The 27,654-nt window shown below is 42.2% G+C and overlaps 1 protein-coding gene across 1 annotated transcript; it reads right to left on the bottom strand.

Annotated features, from left to right (window-relative positions):
• Positions 1-73: 73 nt before the first annotated feature.
• Positions 74-27,654, bottom strand: MRPS5 (mitochondrial ribosomal protein S5). The gene is made up of 11 exons (XM_059469407.1): positions 27,576-27,654; positions 26,223-26,360; positions 16,076-16,201; positions 15,540-15,773; positions 13,082-13,116; positions 5,834-5,924; positions 4,923-4,969; positions 4,188-4,245; positions 3,285-3,347; positions 2,034-2,170; positions 74-642 (listed from the first exon to the last, which is right to left on the bottom strand). The coding sequence occupies exons 1-11, from the start codon at positions 27,637-27,639 to the stop codon at positions 418-420; spliced, it is 1,218 nt and encodes a 405-aa protein (XP_059325390.1). The 5' UTR covers positions 27,640-27,654; the 3' UTR covers positions 74-417.

Here is a 27,654-nt window from a genome sequence, read left to right as displayed (position 1 = left end):
GCTTGCTGCAGCATCTCCCACACACCAGCACGTAGCAACAACAACAAAAAAAAGGACCCAAACAAACCCAAACTAAACCCACTCTGATGATTCTTTATTGCTTTCACAATCTTGAATTTTCAACAGTTTCCCAAAAGCTTGTGAAAGAAACATGGACAAACCATCCTCTGGAATGGAGTAAATGCATGCTTGAAGCCCAAGGCTCATTCTCTGACTGGTTCCATCTGAACATTCCCACCTGGACGGGCTCAGGGGAATTGTGGGAAAGCAAACAGTGCTCCTGGATGGCAGCAGTGACACGGACAGTGCGAGACAGCTCCCGCTGCCCTCCCTGGAAGTCAAACCCAGCCAGCCTTGTCTTGAGCCAGGCTTTGCCAGCTGCTGTGAGCTGGAGACACCATGGCGGGACCGAAGCTGTCAGCACGCTGCCCGTCTGACCTTGGCCCAGGGGGATTTCAGCATTCCTTGCGCTTCCTTCACCTCCCTCCACTCCAGCTTTGTGTTGGGAACCTCATCCTCAGGCTCGGGCTCCTCCCGGACAGGCCCCTGGGGCAGGGCCACCACGATGGGCAGGGGGCCCTGCTCCTCCCGGAACTCCACCACGTAGAGGCTCTTCTGGTCTGCCAGCTGCTGGTGAGTCTCCTGGCAGCAGGGAAAGGACAACCAAAACCAGGATGAAAACTAGGACGGCTTTACTTCAGGCCAAAACCTACACATGATGTGGGGCAGGGCAAAAAGGCCCCAAAAAGTCATTTCCCAATAAACAGTTTAAGCACTGTGGAAATGAAATGACTTGTCAGGCTTATCTTACAGGGCAGCAATTCAGATAGCCAGACCTCAGGTACACTGGTCATCCCTACAGTGTCATCCCAGAGGAACTTGCTTCTGGAAAGACATACCCTGCTCATAAACCTCATGCCTGTTGGCAGGAACATCTTTGTGTCTTTATGTAGATATAAATTTTGCTTTGGTAACAGAAAAGTGCCTGTTACTGCCCAGACAGTACATAAAAGTACATTCATAAAGACATGAATGTAACATTATTTTCAATTACACCTGTCCCTTGCCTACAAGGTGTTTTGATCACACTGAACAGTAAATGTTTACAGGTGACAGGAAAGTTTTCCTTCTCAGGGCAGTGAAGAAAACATAACAAATGCATAACTCCAAAAGCAATAATTTATACAGCAGGCCTTTCTTCTGTTTGTTCTGTGGAAGATTCTCAGATACAATAATTAAAAGTACAATGCCAGACTTCCCCCAGTGTGACTGCCCTGAAGCATTGCTAAGCTGGGAGATCTGTGACTCCCAGCAGGCAAAGAGGATCACGACCCCCTCACCTCCTGAGGCTGAACTGATGACATTGGCCAGGACAGGGTGACAGATCTGACAGCTACAGCTCTCAGGGCTGTACTGGGAATGGAAGCAGCTAAACCTTGGCAGCCACCAAAACTGCAAACAAGGGAGATAACCAGGAATTTCCAGAGGGCTGACTCATCCTGAGGCTGCTGTTCAGAGGAAGTAGGATATAATGCTGCATGTTGGAGCTTTTCCATCAATTCCAGGCAGCTGGCTCAGACAGAGACATCTCCATTGTGAGCACTCAGAGGTGGAGGGAACACCACCACCTCCCTGGCTGAATTCAGAGATCTCAATTACAGCAGCAACACAAGCAGCTGGGGCTTCAGTCCTTGCTCAATGAGAACTTGGAGCACAAACAAGCAGCAGTAACCAAACCTGGCCCACAACTCCCTCTGCCCAGGATTTTTCAGTAGTCACCAAAACCCCACCAAATGAAAGCCCAGGAATTCAGATGTCCCCTGCAGACACCTGGCTGTGGAACAGGCTCTTCTACACACAGCTCTTCCTGACTGGACAACTCCATAAAACTGCTGAGGAATGACCTCCTTTGCTGATTTTGTTCGTAAGATCACCTCATTTTAAGCCTGGAATATAAACTGTTTGCCCATAAACTGTTACAACATCCATCCCCTCCTGTCCCCATACCCAAAGGGCACTGGGAGTGCACCCACCTGTAGGCTCAAGCCCCTAAAGAGAGCTCTGGTGATGTTAATCAAGTTTTTGGATCCAGTGACCTTGGCATACATGTCCTTAATGCCAATTAGCCTGCAGAGGGTGATAATGGCTCGGTGGCAGTGCAGGCCATACCCTGGGGGAAAAAAAACATAAATGAGCATTATGTGATTATTTATAAATACACAATTTAGTCAGAAGAGAGCACAGAGATGTCTTCTTTGTTGTTTTTTTACCCAGCATGGTAGAACACATTAGATGTTGAAAATAGCTTCAGGGGCTGTGCAGAGGCATCACTTCCCTTTTCCTGGCCCAGCAATTGGAATCAGTTATACTTTGTCACAATTTTAGTGGCACAGAGTGAAGGAGAGACAAACATATTTCAAAATCCACCAACACAGAGGTTTGTGTGTGACCTGCATCCCTCTCATCACAGAGATGGAGATTTTTATCAGCTCCAATGCATAACTGTACTACACTGCCATTAATTGCAAATGGTTTCTTACACTCGCCAGGTTTTAATGGAGGAGATATATTTTTGAAGAGTCTACTTTTGTTCCAGAGAGGTTTGTTTCACATGGCTTAGCCCTAGTGATCTTTAAAAACTGCAGGACAGTCTTGCTGCTGCTGCTGAGTAAAGGACACAAAAAAAGAGAAATACATCCTGGGGACCAAATAGCTGGAAAGCTGCAGAAAAGGTGTAGAATGTTTTATTCTAGTGAGGTTATCTGATTGGAGACCTTGCCAATTAGGAAATTGAGGGAAAAAGAGGAAACCAGAAACAAAATATACAGAGACACAGATCTGAAAGAAACCAAAGGAGATAAGGAAAAGAAAAAAACACCCCCCTAACTGATGCTCTCATGAAACTTCAGGTGCCACTTCCAGGAAGATCAAATTGACTTCACAACCACCAAGGCTGTAAAGGAAGGGAGACCTGGAGTGGGAGGGGTGTGAGAACTTAGAGCTCTGTACAAACCCACCAGTGGCTGGAGCAGGACCAGGCTCCACACCCAGGTAATTTAGGACTGAAGGAATTACATTTAGGAAGAGTGACAGAGCTCCCACCAGTGTCAAAGGGACAAACCCCAATTCTCAAGAGCAAAGCCATGTCAGCAGCAGTAGGTATTTCTAAAGAAAAATGACAAATGATTTTCAACATTTAAAACATGGTAGACTAGACACAAATTTATCAAATAAATACCAGTCACTAATTATGAAAAATTCAAAATTTAAAGTTCTTTAATTACCTTTGTTTTGTTTCTTCATGCGGATTTTTGTGCTTTTAAATTTCACAGAAATGTCGTGGTAAACTGGAGGGGGGAAAAGGCATTACAGATAAATTCTGTACAGATACATTACAGATAAATTCTTTCTTCTAGGAAAGCTTTAGTTAGTGCCTTTCTTTTTCTGAACTGGGAAGCTAGTTTTACTCTCCCCTGACTTCTTTAAAGAGGATGATTAGTCTAGGTAAATTTCTGGAATAGATTATGAATGCTGAGATACCTGTGAATACTATGTTACTATTGAAAAACAGGGAGGTGTGCCTCCAGTGAGCCTCATTTAGTTTTGACCTGAGCTCACATGACACAGTTTGACTCATATTTTTTTAATAATCTAGTTTTTAACCTAAGATTTCCCCACAGGCATCAGCATTCTTGGATTTCCATGCAGAATACTAACAAAAAACTACCAGGAAACATCAGGCTGACCCTCCAGCCCAGTTCTCCCTAGCTGTTGGGTCAGCACACATGGACTGAGTCACAGGGAGTCATCTCTGACACAGCAAGGGGAAAAGCACAGGAGTTCACTGTAAAGAAAAATGCCCTTAACTCAAACTGTGCCAGAAAAGATCTCATCTTGCTTTTAAGAGCCCGAAACAGTATGCATGAGGTATCCAAATTCTAAGCACAGAACCATGGACTTGTTTGAGTTGGAAGGAACTTTTTAAAGGTTGAAATTGTTGAATTGTTTGGTTGGAAGGAACCTCCACAATGAGCAGGGAAACCTGCAACTAGACCAGGCTGCCAAGAATTATAATACAATGCATCAGACCAGAAAAACTTGATTTAACATTTTTTTATGCTTTGCAAGTAGTTGCAACCAGTTCTTGCTGGCATATTCAGTGCTTGGATTGAAAGAATAATACTTACTTGTGTGGTTCTGATACAGGTCTATAAAGTGTAAGGAGCTTATTGCTTTATTCTTTGCCTAGGGAACAAAAGCAGAAAACATTTTTCCCCTTGAATTCTTCTGCTAAGCATTTGCAATTTACCATTATTCAGTTAATTAGATATAAAAAAAGAAAGAGAAAAACAACTTAGGAAAACAGATTTGCCACATCTAAACTCTGTGGAAATGAAGATGTTTGGTCTGGAGAAGAGGAGGCTCAGGGGAGACCTTACTGCTCCCTACAGACTCCTGAAAGGAGACCCAAGTGAGGTGGGGGTTGCTGTCTTTTCCCAAGTAGCAAGGGAGGGGATGAGAGGAAATTGCCTCAAGTTGTGCCAGTGGAGGTTTAGATGGGAAAAGTTTCTCCCCTGCAAGGGTTACAAGCACTGGAGCAGGCTGCCAGTGGAGGGGCTCAGTCACCATCCCTGGAGGTGTTTGGAAGATGGGCAGACAGGGCACTGGGGCTGCTGGTGGACTTGGCAGTGTTAGATCAACAGCTGGACTGGGTGATCTTAAGGGCTTTTCTAACCTAAACCATTCTATGATTATCCTAAATCATTCTGTGATTATCTGTATCAAGACAGGCAAAGCAAACACGTGGATTTACTTCTTTGCAAAGACTACAAATCATAACTGATTATTAGGGAAAAAAACCATAAGTGTAGGTATGAATTATTTGTAATTGTCACCAAGTAAAAACAATTCAATCAACATACTTTCCTTAAAGCATTTGTCCTGTCACCTGCCTTCCCTAAGGCAAAACCTGCAAGACAGAAAGAGGCATTTTATTGCTGAGAAACAGATGATGCAGATGCTCTTCAGAAAGAAAACTGGAAAAAAACCAAAGAACTTCACAGCCATGTTTAGCATTTAAATTTCCACTCCATTGCACAGACCAAAAAAACCCAAAAGAAACCAAAAAACCCAAAGAACTTCACAGCCACGTTTAGCATTTAAATTTCTGCTCCACTGTACAGACCATACTCAAAAAGTGGTTCAGAGAAAATCACAGAGACAAACAGTTTAGGAGTTATGAACACCTAACAACTGGATGCCAACTGCTTCTTGTCAAAGGAAAAAAACCCCAAGGCTTAAACTATTTTTGTGTTTTTGACCAAACTTTGTTTCAAACAATTGAGTAGTGATGACTGCTTCAGACAAAATAAAAAGTCTACTCTGTTTAAAAATAAAGGGAATGAAGAAAAAAAGCCTGGGACAACTTCAGTTCCATCATTTAGGACATCTGGATTACAGTGATAACACATTCCATGAAGAAGAGGCAGGAATTTTTTCAGAGTAACACATCTTTCTGCAAGAGAACCACACCTTCCTCTCTTTACAAGATTTCCTCCACTCCCAAGTGCAAGCAACATTCAGCTGGAGGAACACACGAGGCCTTGAATCTTTCACAGAAGCAAAGTTCAGCAAAACTCTGGCTGACCATGAACACAGCTGTCTTATTACAGCTGCCACAAAACATTCCATCATCAGATGTTACCTTGTTCATACAATAAATACATACATACAATAAATACATACATACATACATACACACAATAAATACATACATACATACAATAAACACATACATACAATACATACATACATACAATAAATACCTACATACCTGCAGCCCCTTTACCATTCCCAACAGCCACTAAGGCACGGACTGATTTTTTTCTGCCTTCCTTTGCCTTCATACAAAACACATTTCTCACCTGAAGAAAACAAAAAACCACAAAGCTTCCTGTTATTGCACATAGTCCAAATGGGTTGGGTTTTGTTCGTTTTTTTTTTGGTTTTTTTTTTTGTTTTTTTTTAAGAGAATCAAGTTTGCCAAAAAAAAGGTACTGGAGGTCTGTAGTGTACACTTAAAATATCTATACTGTCTTTGTCAGTAGGTAGCATCTGCAGTGGGACACTGGGTTCAAGGCATTAAATACATAAAGGTTGTTAAAAATCCACACTCAGAGAAAAAGTTACCTCATGAAAGTTACCTTTAAAGCAACCCCTCTGCTGTGTTCAGCTGCACAACAGATAATGCCCTCATGCTGCCAGCTTTATGTGTGATTTCAAGCATGACGAAAAAACATGGGAAAGAAATGGAAGGTCATACTAATATTGAAAAAGTGACACCAATATTGAAGTGCCCTGCCCTCATATTTTAATCTAATTTAGAAGCACTCTCAGGAATTGCTCAAGGTCTGTTGTTGCTCTACACGAATTAAAATTTAGGACTGAAATCTACTTGCATGCTGCAGAAGGCAGTCTCAATACAGAGATGACAGCTGCTGAAAAGGAGATTCCATTTAGGAGAGGGGAAGAAGAAGGAAATAGCCTGAAGCTGAGTCAGAGGAGCTTTAGTTTGGATATCAGGAAAAAGCTTTTCACGCAGAGGGTGCTTGGGCCCTGCAACAGGCTCCCCAGGGCAGTGCTCACAGCACCAAGCCTGGCAGAGTTCAAGAAGCATTTGGACAACAATCTCAGGCACATGCTGTGACCCTTGGGTTGTTCTGTGCAAGGCCAGGAGCTGGACTGGATGGTCCTGATGGGTCCCTTCCAAGTTCGAATATTCCATGATTCCATCAGCAAGTCACTGCTTTACACCCCCCCCTTATATGGTTCAATACATCCCAAAGTGGACGAGAGACAGACGTACAGGTGGGAGGGAGAGCACGTTCTGGGAAAAGGGAGGACAACCTGACCTAGAGAATGCAGAATGTGGCAAAAGGTCACTAAAATGATGAGATAAGGGGAAGAGACTGGTTACTTGTCAGCCCAAACCAGCTTTGGTCTGCTGGGGCTTAGAAATACTTCAGAGTTTGTCCTTTGGTGAACCTGGCTTGTTTGGATGTGCAAACCACAGCTCTGAGGCTGAGGCTACCTGCCTGTGAGTGGGGACCCCTAACACCAACCAGGAATTCAAAATGTGCTGTACCCTTAATTCCAGGTGAGAGACAGCCAAGCAAGGAGCAGCTTAGCCAAGCAGTGGTGTAGATTCATGATGCAGAACTGCAAATAATCAAACTGTACAAATATGTTTGTATTTCTGGCTTTCAGTGTGCTAGCTTTACCCACAGCACCCCTGCTGGAGCAGAACTATAAATAAATGAAATAGCTCCACTGTGTGTGCACTGACTTCTTGCACACTGGGTGAGAGAACCCAATTTTGGGACAACAATCTGAGATCCTGTGTCCATCTGTTCTAGCTCCCCTGGTTTTGTTTATATATTGAACTAAATGTTTATTTAAATACAGACACACAGTTTATATGCTGTATGTAAGACATGACTAATATACCAAGTATCAAAAGATAAACATAGCACATATAAAAATCCTTTTCCCTACATGTAATTCATCAGTAAGCTACTCTGCTTGTAGTGCTATGCATCTGAAAGTAGATTATTAGAAAATACTTGGTCATGATTTAAACATTTTTACTAAAATTCACCATAGGAAATCCAAACAAAAAAAAGACCAACAACCCAAAACCAACAACCCCTCTCAAAATTTCAGTGTCTTCACTAGGTACAGATTATGGTTAGGGTTTCAAAAATTTCACCTTGCTTTCATTAAAATAAAGATGCTGTTTAATTCAAGGTGCCCACACATTTTAGAGAGCACTTTGAAGAAATATCAGCCTTGCCAATTGCTTATTCCAAGCTATTTTTCTTTCTTCAAACTCACTGCTGACAAGAACAAGCTAAAAAATCACAGCCCATAAGATGAAAGTGCCTGTGTAAATGGGCTATTTAGAGAAAATGCAAAATAATAATGGAAGAAAAGAGAGTGAAGCAGCATCATCTCCCCAGGAGCATCAAGAGAATACTATTTTTGCTTTGCACACACTTTTATCTTCTGCTGCCAATCTCAGTAGGTATCTGTACAAAAATAGAATCAGCACATCAAAAATAAAGGATGTAGAAATCTCCTCATGGATTATTCCTCTCCCTTTCCAGAATGTGGCAATAAAGACACATGCAAGGAGCTTCTGTGCCACTCTTCAACCAGCACAGCCTCTGGAAAGTGACTGAAACCCAGGCACAACCACCCCTAAGATCAGACTGCCACTCAAGTTAGACTGAAAGCCAAGTTTTAAACTTTGAGAGCAGATGCAGCACATGCTCAACCTAAATCCCAGTGTACCTCAAATTATCAGTCTCCTTGTATCCAGCACCCAGTGGTGAAATGCTGCAAACCCAGCTTTCTTTCTAGAACTGAGGGAAGAGCAGCACCTCAAAACCAAAATGAAACCACCTCAAACATCTGTCCAGAGGTGAAATAACAATGTGGAAGCAAGTTACACTCAAAGAAAGGCTGCTACACATTATTATGGTTTCAGCTGTTGCACTTGGTTTAAAAAAGGGTCAAAATCCAACACTTCCTGTGAGGTTTTGTTTCTGTAAAAGCCAAATGAATGACTGGCCAACTTTATTGCCCTTGGGAATCCCTCCTTTCTAGAAATCCTATTTTAGCCAAGATTTCTAGGATCCTGCCACCTCCAGGCCACACTCCTGACCCTGCCACTGTTTTGTGCTGCTATGCAGAGAAATGTCTGCACAGGCTGATCCCCTCAGGGGACAGCAGCCTCTGCTCCCAGCAGCTCTCCAAGGTACAAGGGGAAATGAGATCAACTGAGAGCAGGGTGCAGTGCTGAAAGAAAAGCACTTCCATGCCAGTGAGCCCAGACAGGGTCAGGGGCACAGCTAAAAGGTTTGGGAATCCAGTTACCTAAAAGAATTGAGCAATCAACTTGTTAACAAAAGCCAAAGCCACGGTAGCTACATCATGTGCCCATCAGCACACTGTGCACCAAGGGTGGAGCAGACTGGTACCACAATGGCAGAACCCCTCCCAGCTGCAGTGTTTGCACTGAAATGGTTCTTAACCTTCACCCTCAGAGCAGGAGATGCTCTCCCCATCCCAGCACCCTTACAGAAAGATGGGGATGCAATCCCACACTGAGCCCTGCAAGCCAGCACAACAGAAATAACAACACTCACACAAAGACAAGCAGCACTAATAACCTTGTCCTGCTCCTCTCTCTCTCCTCTCTGTGTGGCCTCATAGTACAGCTCCCAGCTGAGTACAGATCCTTTGGACTGAGCCCCCAGTAATGCATCCTCAAAGTCACTCTGCAGCTGAAATGGCTTCATTTCCTTTTCAAAGGACGGGCCATAATTATGCCCAATTAAAAGTCACTCAAAAGCTTCTGGGTGTTCCAAATGTCAGTTATTCCTTCCATACAGCCTGACAGGTAAGAGATAAAAATCATTCAACAGAACCAGTTGAGGGTAGCATTCCTAAACTCTACTTTTAGGGCAGGCCAAAATCTTTTGAGTACTCCCAGAGTATCAGAAAGAGTGCACAGCTCTGACCTCTCATGTTTTCCTGTCACAGGTAGCTCCAGGTGCTATGTTAAAAACTGTCTGAAATTGTCATTGCCAGTCTAAAGACACTGTCAGCATCATCTAGGGAACAGAAGACTTCCCTGTATTCTAAAAGCAAAATTTAGAGCCTACAAATACCCCAAAAGTACTTCTGAGGCAACATCTCATTAGAAGTAAATTATGACTCAAAGAGTATCCTTTATACCATATAATTTTTTAGTCAAGGTTGTCAAACAATGGATCTCAGACACTGTAATTCATGCAGCATTTCTTTCTCACAAGCCTTTTATTTGCACTCTTTGCAAAAACAGCTTCCAATGACTTATAAAGAGAAACAAAGGGGTTTAGCCTGTGCATTAAAGAACATTCTTTTTGTCACAAGTAACAAGTCTACCAAGCTGAGTCAAGAAGAGGCCTGATGCAGGCAGGGAAGGACCTTCCTCATGTCAGAGTGACAGCAACAAGGCAAACAAGGCGTCCAGGAAGGAACAGGAGCATCATGCAGCCACTGCCACCCAGAGCTCTCTGTCCCCTGCAGCCACCATCCCTTCATGCTGTGTTTCTGGCAGCTCCTCAGAGCCCCATAACTGATGACATTTCCAGGCTGTGTGACATCAATGACAAAGGTGCCTCCCAGTGCCACACCTGCACTGCAGCAGAGGAGGAAGGAGGAACACTCTGACTCTTGGTTTGGCAATTGTTTTCCTCACAGCTATCAGTTATGAACAAGGAACTTTCCAGTTAGAAACCTGATTAATTGAGTGAAGAACTAGTGAATTCCTGTGCTAGATGAGTCAGTACAAAGGGGATTGAGTGGTTGGTTGTTTTCCTGCCTAGCAAGCTCATGAAGTGAACTTTAATTTACAGGTTATATTGCTCTGCAAATCTGAGTGATCCAAATGGGCTGGGACAAGAACACCTAATGCTGCTTTGCATTCTGTAGTTCAACACTCAAACACAAATCTCTGACTGTTTCTGTTGGTTTATTTAAAAATGCTAGTACCATACCTGAACCATCTGGCTCAAAACCAGACCTATTCTGACACTGGAAAGGTTGCACTGACCCTGCTAAAATGGAGCTGTGCTTGCACAAAATTCTTCAAGTTACCTTCATCAGAAACAGGCAATGAAAACAAAAAAACATGAACAAACCAGCAAGTGATCACCAAGATCACAGTTTCCACAACTGGTAGGAGGCAATTTCAGTGTTGGACAAAACCCTTTTGAGATCTGTCTTTTGCAAAGGGCTTTATTTATAACTTTATCTTCTCCTTTAGAAAGTTCCCCTTAATGAGAGACCCAGAGGGCCACCAACCTCATGCTCTGTGCCTTCAGGCCCTACTGAGCCAAGGTCTCACTTTCTAGTTTTAATTGCACTATAAGGCAATTACTATTAAAACACAGGATGTCATGTAGGCTACTTTCTTCTTCTGTGTTACCATGCTCATTTTGGAGAAAAATAAAAGAAAAATTCATCTGAGGGTTGATGACACATGAAATGAAACCTTAAAGTGAAAATAATAATGGCACATGTCAGCTGCACCTGTAGATTTTAATTACCACTGTGATTATATTATGTTAGAACACCAGTTAACCATTACCATCAGTTCTATTTAAAGAGATTGTTCTTATCTCTAATATATTAGTAGAACTAGAAATGTTGCCTTAGGCTGGTAGGGAAAGTAAGAAAAGTTAACCCAAGTTCTCTATGACAACTTTAGTTCTAGTTGACATGAAAATCTGAGCTTGTCTCTATTTTTCAGTCAGGAGAAATCAAATTACAGTTTTTCTGTTTCTACATTATAAGAAAACACTTTAATAAGCAATTTCTCTCTTTGTTTAGCAAAACAGCACAGCCTTTTCAGTAGCATAATCACAAGAAAAAGGGCCTATTATACCTTTGTTCATAAGGCAGTCCTTTAAAAATGGCTCTGAGTTTCTTGCTGTGAAGCACAACTTCCCAGCAAACATTATTTTAATCTCCTGTACTGTTGTGAAGGCAAATATAATGGAAAACACATCCAGAAATAGCAGCATGTCTCTCACCTATTTAAACCAGGAATGCTAAAATGATCTATTTATTTCAAATCTTGTACTTGTTATCAGAAAATTGTAAGACTCAATTATCTTGAGCTCACTGCTGATTTTGAACAGAGAATTTTTGCTGCTGTTATCTTTCTGCAAAAACATTCCACTTTCTCAGATTGTCACAACTGTGGCAATCTCATGTAACAACAGAGCCCCAGCCTGCTTTCAAAAGCTCTTTTATTACTCAAATATAATAAAGCATTGAGACAGATTTCTGCAGCACATGGAACCACTGCAGAGCAACTCAGCTCTGCTGTGTGTAAATAATTCTGCCAGTACAGCAGGGCAAAGTCCCCTGCTCTGGCACCCAAAGTGAGAGCCAGCTGTGACAGCAGCATCCAACATCCTCTGCTCTGCCATGGGCCCCTTCAGGCAGCAGAAGGCACTGTCAGCTCAGGGCTTGGCAACAAAAATCACTTATTTTAGAAACAATTCCTGTGCAATTCCATTTTTACAAATGGCCTTCAAACACAGACTCAGCTAAAGGCCAAGTGCTCCAAATGGTCTTTGCTGTATCAGTCAAAGCCCATGGTGTGGTCCAGTCCCCTCCAAAAACCCACTGAGATATGAAAATGGGTTAACAGGTCACAGATTTTGTCTCCCCATCCCTTCTGAGAGATTACCTAACTTGTTTTGAAAAAGCTCCAATGACAGACATTCCATATACTCCCAATTCATTCCAGCATTCAAATTCCCATTTGCAAGTCATTCTTTATGTCTAAATTTACCTTGCTTTTTATTTATATCCATTGCTTTTTATCCTTTGCTTTTTATCCTTACAGCAGACATCTAAAACAGTTTACATCTTTCCCCTCTACAGGATTAAAAAACAAAAACAAAAACAAAACCAGAAACCAACTCATGATTTTTAACTACCCAGACTGAGATTTCAATACAGCATCACTGGTTTTTTCCACATCTCAGGAGGTACCAAACCCCACTGCCACAAGCAAAGATTTGGATTTATCCAGAAAACACTCAAGCCACTGGATAGAATTCCAACTGATGGACATCTCAGCAAAATGCAGAAAGATAATCAAGGGCAAGGAAACCCATTTGCACATTTACCAGAACAGGAGAGAAGCCTCAGATGCTTTTCTGGAGTACAGCTGTCAGGTAGCTCAGCTTCTGACTTGCCTGGTTATTCTTTTAACTTTCAGACAAGGAGCTGTTGTGAATCAGGCTATTTTGTTAAGAAAATGTTTCTCTTAGCCCTTCTCTCTCAAATGAAGAGCCAAGGTAACTCACTTTCTCATAGGTTGTGCAGCTGAAACAGAAAACCAGACTAATTCCTACTGCTACCATTCTGACTTAACAAAGACTTGTTAAATAATTCCAAGGTCAATATAAAGTAGTTATAATTCTTCAAAGTCCCTGGAAAGATTTGCAATGCTTACCTCAATGACTCTTGTTTCAAAATCTTCATAAGTTTCTGTAGGGAGAAAAACAGAGTGTTACATTTCCTTGGGTTCCTTGTCTATCAGTACACCCTCCTGTAGGTGGTACAAATATGGAAGGACACAACTTTTATGGAGCTGTAATTTATAAAGCAGTCTCAGCAAGAAGCAGAAAAGGTAAGATAATTTGAACCAGCAGTGTAAACTGCCTTCTTCCCTAAATAACTGCTCTGAAACTGCAAATAAACCTCAAATTTCATATATACAGAGCAAAAGCTGTAAATAATTAACATCACCAGATGGATCACTTCCATTATGACTAAAATATTATCCAAAATTTTTTCAGAATATTCTGAAGCTTTTATCATATAATTAACAGGGATTCAAAGAGATTTGGGGTTTGGATTAGATGACCTGATAAAAAGCCTCTTCCAACTCAACCTTTTCTTTGATCCTATGGAAATGCAAGCATTTCTGTATCCACACTTTTGTGAAATTCCAGAAAGGGGAGGGGGAGCATGAAAAAAACCAATATATGACTACTTCAAATAACCATAGTCCTTACAAACTCTTGCTTTTCCAACTCACCCCATAAACAAGAGTATTTCAGTATAACACAGGAAACCTTTACTTGGTGTTGTTACAGTGAGATTTTGGAGGAAAGCTTAAAAGGCTGTAATGGTGTAGAACTGGGGCCTCAGTCCTTGACCAAACATTGGTTTATTATTTACACAAAACCTCCAAGATGTTTATAAACATGATAATCTTGGCACAGTTTAGAGATCTGTCAGTTTAGAGATCTGTCAGGCTGCACAAAGCAGATTTCTAGCTGACAGTAAGGATATGAATCCCAGCAGGCACTCTCTGATCCCTCTGAAGCTCTTCAGGTGCTAAAGAAACACTGCAAATCTGGGAGAAAAGCAATTTGATTTCAGAGCAGAAAACACTGTTCCATCTGCACTCCTAGCTGGCACAAAAGTGCCACCAGGGAGTCCAGTCATGGCACAGCCTCAGGCCAAAAGGATTCTTTGGGTTTGGCAGTTTCAGGTCTGCTCTTCCTATCACCTTGACATTGCTTTGCACACAGGGATTGTCCCAATTCCCCTGCAGAATCATTAATCCTCTGAATAGAAAGAAACTGAAAGAACTGTGGGGGCCTGAAGATCCCCAACATTTTTAGCAGACTAAAAGGAAATGAGTGCATGCTAACCAGAACCTGCTTTTTCTCAAACTCATCTATAATACAGGCTGACAGCTTCATTCCCCTATTTTGATTGCAGTGCTCTTTCCTCTTTTTGGCAGAACTTGATCTGACTGGAACAGGCTCCCCACTGCCAACTTTAATGCAAGCAATCCATATCAGTAGTACCAGCCAAAAGCAAAATCAAGGCAAACACCAGAAGGTAAAGTTGACAAATGCATAAACACTGTTTACAACAGCTGTCACTTCTTTTAGTGGGATAAACTCAACACAGTCTTGTGTTGAGAGTATGGAACTAAAACCATGGCACTTCCTTGACCTGCTCCATGTTCCACCACTGACTTATGGGGAATTTGGAGCAATTAATATCTCAGATCTCCTATTTCTACATTGACAGATTCAGTGACAGCTGGCCAAGTCCACTGCCCCATCACTGCCTTCCACAGAATATTTGCTTTTAGGGTAACAAAATGAAATGCAACAGTGCTAGAAAATACCACCTCTCTTTCTTAGCTCCTCTTACTATAAAAGTGCACAGAAAGATGTCAGTAAGCAGTTTCACAATAAAAACTCAGCCCAACAGGAACTGACAAGTCTTTTTCATGTTTAATTAGTTGAAAAAGATTAGGTTTCTAAATGTTAAAGCTACGATAGAATCTCTAGTAGTCTGAATAACAGCACTGTAAAGAAGTCACCTCTCTGCTGTACATATAAAAGCTCTAGCTTCACTATATTGAACTACTTAGGAAATAAAAAATAACTTTTATAGTTATTATGGTAGTTATTTATTGCAGCTTCTTCTAAAAGCTACATTCAAACTACATAATCTTTAACCCTATTTCATTATTTGAACTAGAATTTCAACAAGATTGATTTATCCCACAGCATCCTTTAAGAAACTATAAAAAAAACATGACTATACTTCATACTCAAGACAATTGATGGTGGACACAGAACATTTCCATCCTTCAAGACTCCTGGAGCAGTCTGACAGAACAGAGTGCTCTGTAATACCACATAAAATCATTGTCTGTAATGGAACAGAACAGTCTAACAGCTGCAGGAAATAAAGCAGTGAAATTTTAACAGATTTCACTGTGTGAGCTGTACCTGCTCTTTGATTTAGCTTGCTTGTGTGTGGGCCTGGAACAAAGTACAGAACCAATTTTCATTCACTGAAAAAGTCTGGATCTCATTTTCTCCAAGCCTCCCCTCAGAAAGGCGAAGGGAGAGGCAGAAGATAATTGGTTTTCTTACCTCCATTAGGACCAGGGTCAGGAGGATCCAGAATGACACCTCCCCAGCACTTTCCACTCCATCCTCCCTCTCTCTTAATTTTTATTTTCTTTTTCTTCTCAAATGTATCTCTCTGCTGAATGATTTCAGACTGAATTCTCTCTCGTTCTTCTTTTTTTCGTTGGGAAACTTCCTGCACTTTCCCAGTTTGCAGCACAGGAGCATTAAGACCAGGCCAGAGGAAACCAGAACGTCCTTAGAAATAACAGAGAAAAATTATGTTTTGCTCCAAGTGAGAATTGCAACTCTGCACTCAGGAAAAATGCAGCAAAATGGAAAATTCTCACATATTTCAAATGCATTCTATGATGCAGAATTTGTAACTGGAAAAGCAAAACTAACATTAAATAATCATATCAAGACTTTTTTGTTTAAAGTCAAAAAATATCTCAAGCAGTTCTGGCATCACAGAAAGGAAATTTGTCCACTTATGAAATCAAGAAACACTGCACACAAAAACATCAAGATGTGTTTTCAGCTTTGTATTTATGATCTACCTTCACCAATCTCCTGGCCTCTATTGAGATTCTTCCTTAGCTTTTTCTTCTTCTTCTTTCCTCTTCCTTTCTTTACTCCCACGCCAGTCTCTGCCAAAGCTCCTTTCCATAGCTGATCAGCTGTCACTGAAATGAAAAACAAAACTTCCTTAAGTTATATTCAAGTACAGCTTACACTGGAAACTGAAGCAGAACAAAAAATAACCCCAAACTTGAAACCTGCCTGATCTTTGCTTTGCTGGAATTTAAACTGTAGCATTACTGCCTTGCCAAGAAAGTGATTTCCTACTTTGTGCATATGTATTTGGTGCAGAGATGTGTCTCTACTCATGATTACTGCACTGAGAGAGGCCCACAGCCAAGGGCATGTTTTTTACAAGGTTTTTCAAGAGTGATTTAAGGACAAGTAACCAGTATGGTATTCATTTCCAGGTCATGAAAAGAAAATCATTCATTAGTAACTCAGAGCAGCAATACCTTGCAGTACTTATCCAAGGACATTGATCAGTGACAGTCAACTTAAACCACCCCTAGAAATATCCAAGGGCTACCCTGCTTTAAAATGCACAAAACACAAAAAATTAAGCAAAACATAAACCTACTGCTTTTCACAATTCTGAAAATATAATGTCCCCCTTATTGCCTGTGTGAGTGGAAAGGAAGGTAAGGAGAAGGAATACAAAACTGTTAAACACTTTAACAGCATCATCACAGAGCTCTGGCTCTGTCAGGCCTCCTCAGGCAATGGCTGTGGCCAGGACCATGCACTGCCTTGGGGCTTCACCCAGCACAGCAGAGCAAGACTTAGGAAACAAATTCAGTGATTACTTGCAAACTCCCACTCACACAGCTGATGGCAATACAGGATACCACAGCACCTTAGACCAAAAAAAAAAAAAAAAAACCCAAAAAACAAACAAACAAAAAAACAACAACAACAAAACAAAACAAAAAACTAAAAAAAAAACCACAAAAAAACAAAGGCAAAAACTATACCAAAAAGAAACTGATTATGTGAAAAGATGCCATAGATAATACTTCTCAGAATCCCAGGATGGGCCAGGCTGGCAGGGACCACCGTGGGTCATCTGCTCCAACCTCCCTGCTCCAGCAGGGCCATCCCAGAGCACAGGGCACAGGATGGTGTCCAGGTGGTTCTTGGCTATCCCCAGTGAGGGAGACTCCACAGCCTCTGGGCAATCTGTGCCAGTGCTCGGGCACTGCACAGGGAAGCTCTTCCTCATGTTCAGGTGGAACTTCCCCATTGTCCCAGTGCTCCATTGTCCCAGTGCCTCTGGACAGAGCTGGTCCATGCTCTGGCCCCTCCCTGCAGGCACTGGCAGACATGGATGAGGTTCCTCTCAGTGTCTCCTCTCCAGCTGAGCAGGCCCAGCTCCCCCAGCCTCTCCTCAGAGCTGAGGTGCTCCAGTCCCTTCCCCATCTCTGTCCCCTCTGCTGGACCCTCTCCAGGAGCTCCAGGTCTCTCTTGTCCTGAGGATGCCAGAACTGGAGCCAGCACTCCAGACTGGCCTCCCCAGGGCTGAGCAGAGGGGCAGGATCACCTCCCTGCCCTGCTGGCACTGCAGCTCCTGGTGCAGCCCAGGGTCCCCTTGGCCTCTTGTCCCCAGGGCAGGGCTGGCCCATGGACAGCTCCTTGTCCAGCAGCACCCCCAGGTCCCTCTGTGCAGAGCTGCTGCCCAGCAGGGCACCCCAGCCTGTGCTGGTGCCTGGGGCTGTTCCTGCCCAGCTGCAGGACCCTGCCCTTGCCCTGTTCAGTTCCAGGAGGTTCTTCCCTGCCCATCTCTCCAGCCAGAATGCAGCAGCACCACCAAGGTTCTGTCTGCACACCAATGCCATTGTGTGCTTGACCCAGGGGCAGTGTAAATCTTGTCTTCTCTGATTACAAACTGATTTTGTTTATTTAAAGAAGAAAAAAAAACTCAGTAAAAACTTTTAACCAGGGGAATTAAAATAACAATAGAATCGCTACCACTTTCCACTAGCAATTAATTATTTTCAGAACAATGTGCTTGAGAGATCCTGCCCCACAGACTGGAAAATGCTTTGGAACTGGGCAAGCTCTGCCATGCTGACAACACAGTGAGAGACAGAAACAATCCAGGATGCCCAGAGGTGCCACTGAGTGCCCAGGTTCATTTTTGTACTAAGTTTGTGGAAGGTATCAAGGTGGCACTTCCAAGAGTTTGACACACACCTATTCCCTCAAATATCTTTTTCCAAGTAGAAAACATAAGTGATTCCTTTTTGAGAATCCTGAATCCAGCAATCAAAGCTCAGCACACAAGGAAGGACACACAACTCTGCAAGTCCAGGGAGCTACAAAACAATATTACCTCAAGACAGCCAAGAGCAGAGTGGCCTCCAAACTCACCACATACCCAAAAAACATGGGTTATGAACAGCTCAACAAGGCAAAACATGTAACAGGGATTTTGGCTCTACTGCAGACAAGTGCAAATATGTGTATTACCGACCAGCACAAATGCCCATGGATAACAGCAAAGTTTATTCCACTTCTCATATGCTATGAGGCAAGAATTGAAAAGCCTCCTGGGTAGGCTTTAGTCCCTGTAAAAAAGATGTTTTTGTCTGAAATTACACGCTCTTTTCTAGACATTCAAGTAAACCCCAATGGCCAGAGGTTTGGAAGTTAAAAAAAATCCCACAAACAGCCGCTGCATCAAATGGCTTAAAACCAGTGCTGAACTGTCAGCCACTAAAAACCTTCCAGCTGATTACAACACACCAATGCAGGTAGCTGTGAGCTAAGTGTGTGTGTGGGAAACAAAACCAACAAAAAACCCCACCAAAACCAACAACAACTTACATAAAAATGCATTACCTCCCTAGTGCATTTTTTTTGGAGAAAAAAAAGCAAAGTAAGTAGGTAATGTGTTTTTCAGTAAATTATGCTAAGTTAACTACGGGGCTGTTCCATTAGGTGGAAGGCAGATCATCAATCCTGTTAAGCTTCTTAGCTGATTCAGAAAACACTGTGTAACTAGCAATTCTTTTTTAAAAATTATAATCCTGCTAGCCTGTGGAATCATAATAAAGGTACTCACATTTTTCTTTGCAAGGCTATTTTTAGGCTGGAACAGTCCCTCAATCTGCAGTTTGGGTGACCCTATAAAGGGTCAAATACTGACAAAAGAGGCTGCAGAGGGGCAGCAACAAGAGAAAAGAGCAGCTCTGGAGCTGGTAATATATGCCAAAAAAATCCTGCTCTTTGAGCTGCACTCCAAATATACATACAATCAGATCACTTTAATTCCAATAGAGGGAAGTAGCAAAGGTCACAGAGTCAGGACATGGTGTTGCACCAGCGGAGAACATTCAATGGCAGCACATCCATGAAGAACAGGTCAGGCTGAGTCAAGCTTTGGCCTCAAGCACTGCACAAATCCTGACAAAATTAGAACCAGATGAAAACATTACATTTGGTCCCAAAGTGCAGCTCATCTCATCAGTCTACAATAATACCATCATGTGTTTGGAAAGCAGCTGCATTTAATGAAACACATCAGAAGCCTGCAGGCTGCTGAGTTCTTTATAGGATGGAGGTATCACGCTGATTTTAAGACAAAGTGACAAGAATGGGATGTGAAAGGGATAGGCTGTCATCAGGAGCACTGCAGTGCTGGGGATATTGCTTATGACAGACAGACAACACACCACTGGAGAAAATAAAAATCTGTGTGTAAGAAAGGTCAGTCTGACTTGGCAGCAAAGCACCAGTGCACTGCTTTCACACTTGTGGAGATGCTCTGGAATTAACACTACAGCAGACATGCAGTGTCTTTGAGATTTATGGGCTTATTTTATTTTGCATTTGTGAAATAGGATGTTGCATGCATTCCTCAGGAGCTAAAATAGAACCAGTCATAAAAGCCACTGCACATTTTTAGTCAGTTACCCAAAAGCACAGAGCTACTGAGTGGGGGGAAAAAAGTGTCATCTTTAGGATTTTATTTTATAGACTAGAAAAAGATCCACTACTGAACTGAGCTGAAAGCATGCTTCATGCAAGCTGATCACTAACAACAGTAAGTCTGTGTGACATCACTCCATTTTTGCTTAATCTACACAAAAGATATTTGTAATATTCTAGAAAGGATTTGGGTTTTTGTCTTTTTATATTATCCCTGAATAGCTGGAATGAGACAGGTAATTATCAGATTAATATTTGGCCACACCTCAGTAAACCAAAAGTATTGAAAGCCCCATCAGAACCCAGTATCCTAGATACTCATTAACTGAGATTAAAATCAGATTTCTTTGTCTCCTGGAAGACGAGTTCACAGCTTGCTGAGCATACAAAGAAAGACAAAGAGCAGTAAGCTGGAAAACTGAAGGGAATAAAAGGAGAAGAAAGAATCACTTTTGTAAAGCAGCTAAGTAGGCTCACTTCTTTCCAATACAAGTAATCTTTCCCTAAGGTTTTTGGTGACAATAGCTTGTGGCATCACAGCAGCAGAGATAGAAAGACATTAATATTGGCATAATAAAAAGAGTAAATAACTGTTATAATAATCATACTTCTACTTACAGTAAACAGTGCCTCAGTGCACTGCTGTCCACTAACACCATTACATTTGTGCACCTATATTACCTAAGGAACACAGTAAGGTCTTTTCAATCACATTCTCTTCCAAGTTTCAGCCTGGAATATCCACTTTTATTAACAGATGAAATCTGAGAAAACACCAATTTCCACCATCTCCAATCAAAAACAGGATTTAGAAAAAAATGCTTCATGCATATGAAATATGAATGAGCAGAGAATGTGCTGCTCCATATTCTACTACCAATTTAAGGATAAATTACAGTCCACATACAGCTGCTTAATGACCACAGTGAGACATTTCTTCTTGGATGCAGACCTTTAACTTCATTAATTTACTCCTTTTACTTAATCCAGAAGTTTAACACACTTATCTGGAACCTGGAGACCCACACACTTCCTGATTTGAAGGACTTCAACCTTGGTCTCCCATTTTCTGCAGGAATGTACATCTCTCTGTTGTTTCACAAACACCATTCCAAAAAATAATTTTCTGCTTTCAGCTCCCTTTCCACATGTACTTCAAAGATTCCTAGGAGAGAGGCTGGCACAGAGCAGGCCACATCAACCACTCTAACCAGGATTTGGCAAAAAACTGCAATTTAAGTAGCTAAGGTGAGGAAAAGGAGTGATCCTAAATCTAAGCTTATGATGTCATATTCTCTCTCCAGCACCTTACAAAATGTGCCTGACAACAATATCCTTAACTACAAAGCATTTAGGGTAAAGGTGCTAGGAAAAAACACACACAGAGCAGCTGTCTTAAGAGCAAAACCTACAACTCAATGCAGTGGCTGAACATGACTGAAATAATTCAGATGTCATTTCCAATTGAATGTATTAACATTCAACTTCAAGCTCAATTCTTATGAGTGGCTGCAATCATTCTCACAATTACATTAAAACCCACTTCCAAAACAACAGCAGTGAACCACCCAAAACAAAGATGGAGTTTGACTTTATCCACCTTAATCATCTTCAGCTGAACTCATACACTGCTCAAAACCTGTCAACTCAGTTCACACCATCTGTTATTCCTGAGGAGTTATGTTTCTAATGTGTTTTCCTCTTAGCTTTAAACATGGAAGTCTTTCATTCCAAGACCTACTCAGGCTTTGTAAAGTTACTTATGGAAAATGCTTAACTGCTCTAGATTGAATCCTCTCCTCCATGATTCAAAAGGGAATATTCTGCAGATGAAAATACAAAGAGATTTATTAATGAGAGAAAAATGGAACAATGGCATTCTAATACCAGAAGGATCATTTTTAACATGTGAGATTCTACAGCAGACTCATGAACATCAGTGTGCCCATCCCAAATGAGAACTGCTGTTGCCACCTGACCTCTGCAATGCCACTGTCTGCCATCATATGACATCAGTTTCCTGATCTCCTGTCTAACCCTGGTCCATGAGCAGAAAACCATGGGTCTATAAGATCAATAAAAAATGAGACAGAGTGCCAGATTATTCTTATTAAGTCACCACACTCAAAACATTGTTTTCTTCAAAGAAAGATCCTTTCTCAAAAGAGACCTCTCGGATTTTAAAAATGGCAGTGTGTGATGCATATCTGAAACTGAGCTCTGCTGGAAGAGAATGAGAAGACAAAAATCTCCCCCTCCCTGGTGAGGCCATTAAAAACCAGGGCTGCTTAAGCAAAATACATTCTCCTCTTTGCCATTCTGCCCCCAGCCCCTGCAGATGGCATCTTCTGAGGGTATCATCTGTGAGCTCTCCAGGGCTTTCCACAAACCTGGGCAGCCCTGAGGACTCTGAAGTGTTCAGTCTGGACAGCCCTGCTGAGTCCCACAGCAGTAACTGCTGCAGCATCATCCAGCTGCCAGAATCTGGGCACTGGAAATGTCTCACCAGGACAAGGGCTACAGCAACACCACCAAAATCAACATGAGGCCATCCAAGGGATCACTACCATGGGACAGATATAAAAATGGTTTTAGATAAAAGTTAACAGGTTAAAAATAAGAACTGCACATACCTGGTATGGTTCCACTGAAAACTTAAGCTCAGTTCTATTTCTCACTGATAGAGGGATTTCCACAAGAGTGAAACAGGGAAAAAACCGTCATCTACCACCTAACTTTCTCTGTTTGATTTTGGTAATACAAGTCTGAAGCTCTTGGGGATACCTATTTATTCATAGTAATTTAATAACATTGTTAAAAAATTAAAAAGCTCCAATTATGTGGATTGCATGAAAATATTGTTTAGGTGGGCCTGCAAATTTGTTGACACATAAAGACATCTATAGTCTAATTATTTTTTTCCCCAAGATAGAATGGGAAAGTTTTGGGCACTTCCCTCAAAATCCAGACACAAAACTTGCGTCCTGATAGTACAACAAAACCTGGAAAACATTCCAAAAGATGCATTCACAGTGCTGCACTGTCATAGGAAATAACCCCACTTAACTGCAAGCCCTGAGCACACTTCCACAGTGCACTCAGATTAGAATTCCACATTTTCTAAAACTGGCAATTTGTCACAATGTCAGCAGAAGCTGCAGACCTGGGATTGTCAGGTTGATTGTCAGTCTCAATTCAAACCCTGAATAAATCCAGCTACAATTCCAGCGTCTGAGAAATTGTATTTTTTTTCTTTATAACATTTCATGAAAAACCAAGGACCTTAAATGTGGCTAGTATATGTTGCTGTAAATGCTACTATCTTTTGAAGGTTGCTTTGATATTAAAGTTTTCATTTTTTATTTTTAGTAACTATCGTGTCTCAGTGTCATCAGATGGATAAGGAGAAGAGAAATTTCAGTGAGGTTTCTGCAAACTAAACACCTTTGGCTTGGTTCAGTTCCTCAAAACGAAATGAAAATCAGGTTAAATGTCTTTGAAAAGTAATATCATAAAACTATCAAAATGAATACTGTAAAAAAAACCCAAATCAAATCAAAACCCAATAGAATTGTGCCTCTCCTGGTACAATTAACTATAAAGCATTCAGTCCCCTTTCTTTTGACTAAAAGCAATTAACTATTTTTCAACATACAGACAACTCTCTTGTAAAAGGAAAAAAATAATTAAAAGCAGTTCTATATATGTAATTCTTTACATCCTTAATGCTGAAACATCAAAACTCTTCTTATGGTACCACTGACAATGACAAGTGCAGCTCTGTAATTATTTATCTGGAATGCTCCCACTTCAAGAAAAATTCTTTGTAAATTGAAAAAGTAAGTATTTTTAAATTCTGTTCATGGAGTAAGACATGGCTGTCAAATTGAATAATTTATCCCAAGGAAAATTCACATAAGACCATAAAAACATGGTACAAAATGTCATTCAGGAGCAGCCTCAAGGAGCAGTGGAAGGTGTAAGAAAGGTCACAGAAGTGCCTTTGGAACAAGATGCTCTTTAAGGCCCTTCCTACCCAAACCATTTTGTGATGCCATGACTGGCTCCCAAGGGTAAATAATGGAATCACCTGTGAGTTAGACAGTCTAATTTTTATATAGTCCCAGTATCAAATAAAAGCTCTTTATCTCACATGCACTTGGATACATAACAGATGATGAGAAAATCATGCCTGGGGTCAAAGATAATTCCTAGGGCTGGGAGGCAGCCAATGCAGTAAATGAAAACTGAACTGCTTCCCATGGTCAGGAGGCTGGAAAGGGGAAAGAATAAGCCTGGAGTAAGAAGATAATTTTACATTATTTCATTAAAAACTCACTGAAATATGTCACAGGACAGGAATAAATCCCTGTGTATGTTTTTGTGTCAGAGTTGAAGGAGAAAGCTACCTAGGTAAGTATCAGAGACAAATGCCTAGAGTAATTGCAATTCCTCCTATTTAAATGAATTCCTTCTCTTTAAACCAGTCAAACCATTAAAAATAAGAGTTATGTTGAAGGTGCAGATGACCCTACCAACAAGAGCCTGGTGATATTGCCCAAGGAATGATGGAAGATCATTAAGCATTCACTAAGGAGAGAGAAAAATCCAGTCACCCTTCCCAGGCACAAAGCTCTGTCATTTGGCTGACATTTCACTTGACAGCTACTCCACATAAAATGGTCACATCTGCATTTTAAATGTTGCCACTTCTGAAGGAACTGCACTGCTAAGGATTTGAGTGATTTCTACTGTTTGTATCCACTTCATTTGCATTGTGAAGATTTTGCTTTTTACTTCTGTAAGACAAAGTGTTCTTAGAATAATTGTACTTTGAAATACAAAACCCCGAGTCTTCTGAATCTCATGGCTACTGTCTCTGCTTCATACATAAAGGAGGTACACTTTCATTTTTCCAGGTTATTACACCTCATTAAATAAACCAATAGTTTTAGGTAGTTTGCCTAAATAGATCAAATTTTACTAAACAACACAGATGCCATCACAGCAAATATTTCTAATTCAGTCATTTAACCAGACATCTGGAAAAGCTCCTGGTAAAACAGAGCTCATCCAGAGCTTGTGAGTATGAATACAAGGCTAATTAAGGAAATAATCTAACCTACAAATCCTAATCACGCTGCAATCACTTGTGGTGCTACATGTTTAATTTAAGATAAACAAAATAACAACAGAGGGTGGCTTCTTACATATTCTCATCTTGCTCTGCTTGTCTGAACGAGTTCTCCCTGCAGGTGGCATCCTTAGAAAGCCTTTTCCATGCAGAGCCTGCAGCTCTCACTGCAGCCTTTCCCAAGCCTTTGGAGACCTCTCCACCCTCAATTACTTGGAACCAGTCAATGGTCAAAATGTACAGGATAAGATGAGCAGCAAGCCCAGCCTGACTGGTTAACCCCTACTCTTGAGCAGTTGTAAAGAAAGCAAATGCAGTATTCTGCACCCAGGTGTTGAGAATGGGAAGAGAGCACCAAGAGAGGCTGATTCTGCAGAGCTCTTAAATTCTGTGGATCAGAAACAATCAAATTTTGACTCTCTAATTGCTGCAGTTATCTCTGCCAGAGATTGTGTCCTTGCCATTTCTTCTCTCCCCATGTGGGACAGGAATAGGGAGCACAAAGCAGGTGGAAAAGGCCCCCAGGTACCTCAGCTCACAGCCCTGAGTGTGGATTTAAACAGCCAGCACTCCTCAGCTATGGCAAGCATGGGGGAAATTCCTTTAGGGCTGAGGAAAACACAGCACCAGAGCAGACAATCTGCAGGGTTGTTACCAACAGGTTTTGTGTAGCTCCCTCTTGCATTGCAGGAATTTCACCTTTGAGGCAGCACAGCTTGAACAGCAGGCCTTGCCTGTGGCTCAGAAATAATTTAGGAGATAAACACACAATTTAAACTCTGAATAAAGGCCTAGGAAACAGAGGGGAAGCTGCTCCCTCCTCCCAGCCAATGACATACATTAGATGGAGTCACTGTGACACAAAGCAAGCCCTTGTTTGCTACTAAAAGATGATAAATTGATTTTGTGCACACACTTCTGTCAACACCTGCAGCTGCCACCGTAATCTCAGGAAACACAAAAAGTCAGCATACACAGATTTTCATGTCTCTCCAAAGCAGAGTTTTCTTTCCCTCTCCTGATTGTTCCAGTTAGTAATTTTTATGCACCTCAGGACTTACCGGTATTGAAGAAGCTGCTTTTCCTGCACTGCTCCAGTGTCCCAGTCCAGGGGGCAGAGAGGGAGCACCGTGTCTGGAGAGCCCATGCCAGGCTGGAGTAGGAGCTGCAGCTCCCTGCCACTGGCACAGGAGCAAACCCTGGGGACAGAGACACACAGGTGTTTATAGACATTATAAAGCACATTATAGCACATTTCCTTCCTTAAAGCTGTGGTTTCTGCAAATACAGGCATGGGAAGGGAAGCCAGGGATTTTCAAAGGGAATCAGACTTGAACCTTTTGTCTTGAAGTGCAAAGCAGAATGTGGGAGGGAAAACACTGCAACAGAAAATGTCACAAAGAAGGCACTCTATCTGGCTGATAGAGTGATTTTAATAAATTATTAAGAAGTAGTTGCAGCCTTTTATTTTTCCTGGCTAACCTGCAAGAAATGCTTGGGGTTTTTTAAGGATATTCTTGTAACTAGACTGTGGAAATGTTTCTCTTCACTAAGGAAAAACCACCAGCCTGTTTTTGAGCCCTTCTTAATGTTCAGGCTCTAATATCACAGTTTGGCACCATTTCATTACAGATTGCCCTGAGGATGAAAAGAGACCTGAAATTCATTAACTGCTGAGGTTTGGCTGAAGAAAAGAAAGGCCAGAAAGTTTCCAGAGGACTGTGGAAAACAAAGATGCTTGTTCCCTTCCTTCTAAGTATACTTTAAAAAATAATACATTTTAGTTTCAGAAAGTGACTGAAGAGGATCCATGTGCCCATGGATGGGGATGTGCCCATGGATGAGGATGTGCCCATGGATGGGGGGGTGCCCATGGATGGGGGTGTGTACCCATGGATGCCTGGCTGTGCCCATGGATGCCTGGCTGTGCTCATGGATGCCTGGCTGTGCTCATGGATGCCTGGCTGTGCCCATGGATGTGTGGCTGTGCCCATGGATATGTGGCTGTGCCCACGGATGCCTGGCTGTGCCCACGGATGCCTGGCTGTGCCCATGGATGCCTGGCTGTGCCCATGGATATGTGGCTGTGCCCATGGATGCCTGGCTGTGCCCATGGATGCCTGGCTGTGCCCATGGAAATGTGGCTGTGCCCACGGATGTTTGGCTGTGCCCATGGATGCCTGGCTGTGCCCATGGATGTGTGGCTGTGCCCACGGATGTTTGGCTGTGCCCATGGATGCCTGGCTGTGCCCATGGATGCGTGGCTGTGCCCATGGATGCCTAGCTGTGCCCATGGACAGATGTCCGTGTGTGCCCCCTGATCGCGCTCCCCTCGCCCTGCGGGATCCCCCCGCCTCCCTGCGGTGCCGGTGCCCTCCCTGCGGAGGCTGCCCCGGCTCCCGCTGCCCCATCACCTCTCCAGGCCGCCCGGAGCGCGCCGCGGGCACAGGCCCGCCCGGCCGCCACCACCGCCGCCATGCCGGGCCCGCGCCC

The sequence above is a fragment of the Ammospiza nelsoni genome, chromosome 3, assembly GCF_027579445.1.
Source record: "Ammospiza nelsoni isolate bAmmNel1 chromosome 3, bAmmNel1.pri, whole genome shotgun sequence".
In the NCBI taxonomy this organism is placed as follows: Eukaryota; Metazoa; Chordata; class Aves; order Passeriformes; family Passerellidae; genus Ammospiza; species Ammospiza nelsoni.
Note: the sequence above shows the minus strand (reverse complement) of the source record. Positions and strands in the feature narration are given on the sequence as shown.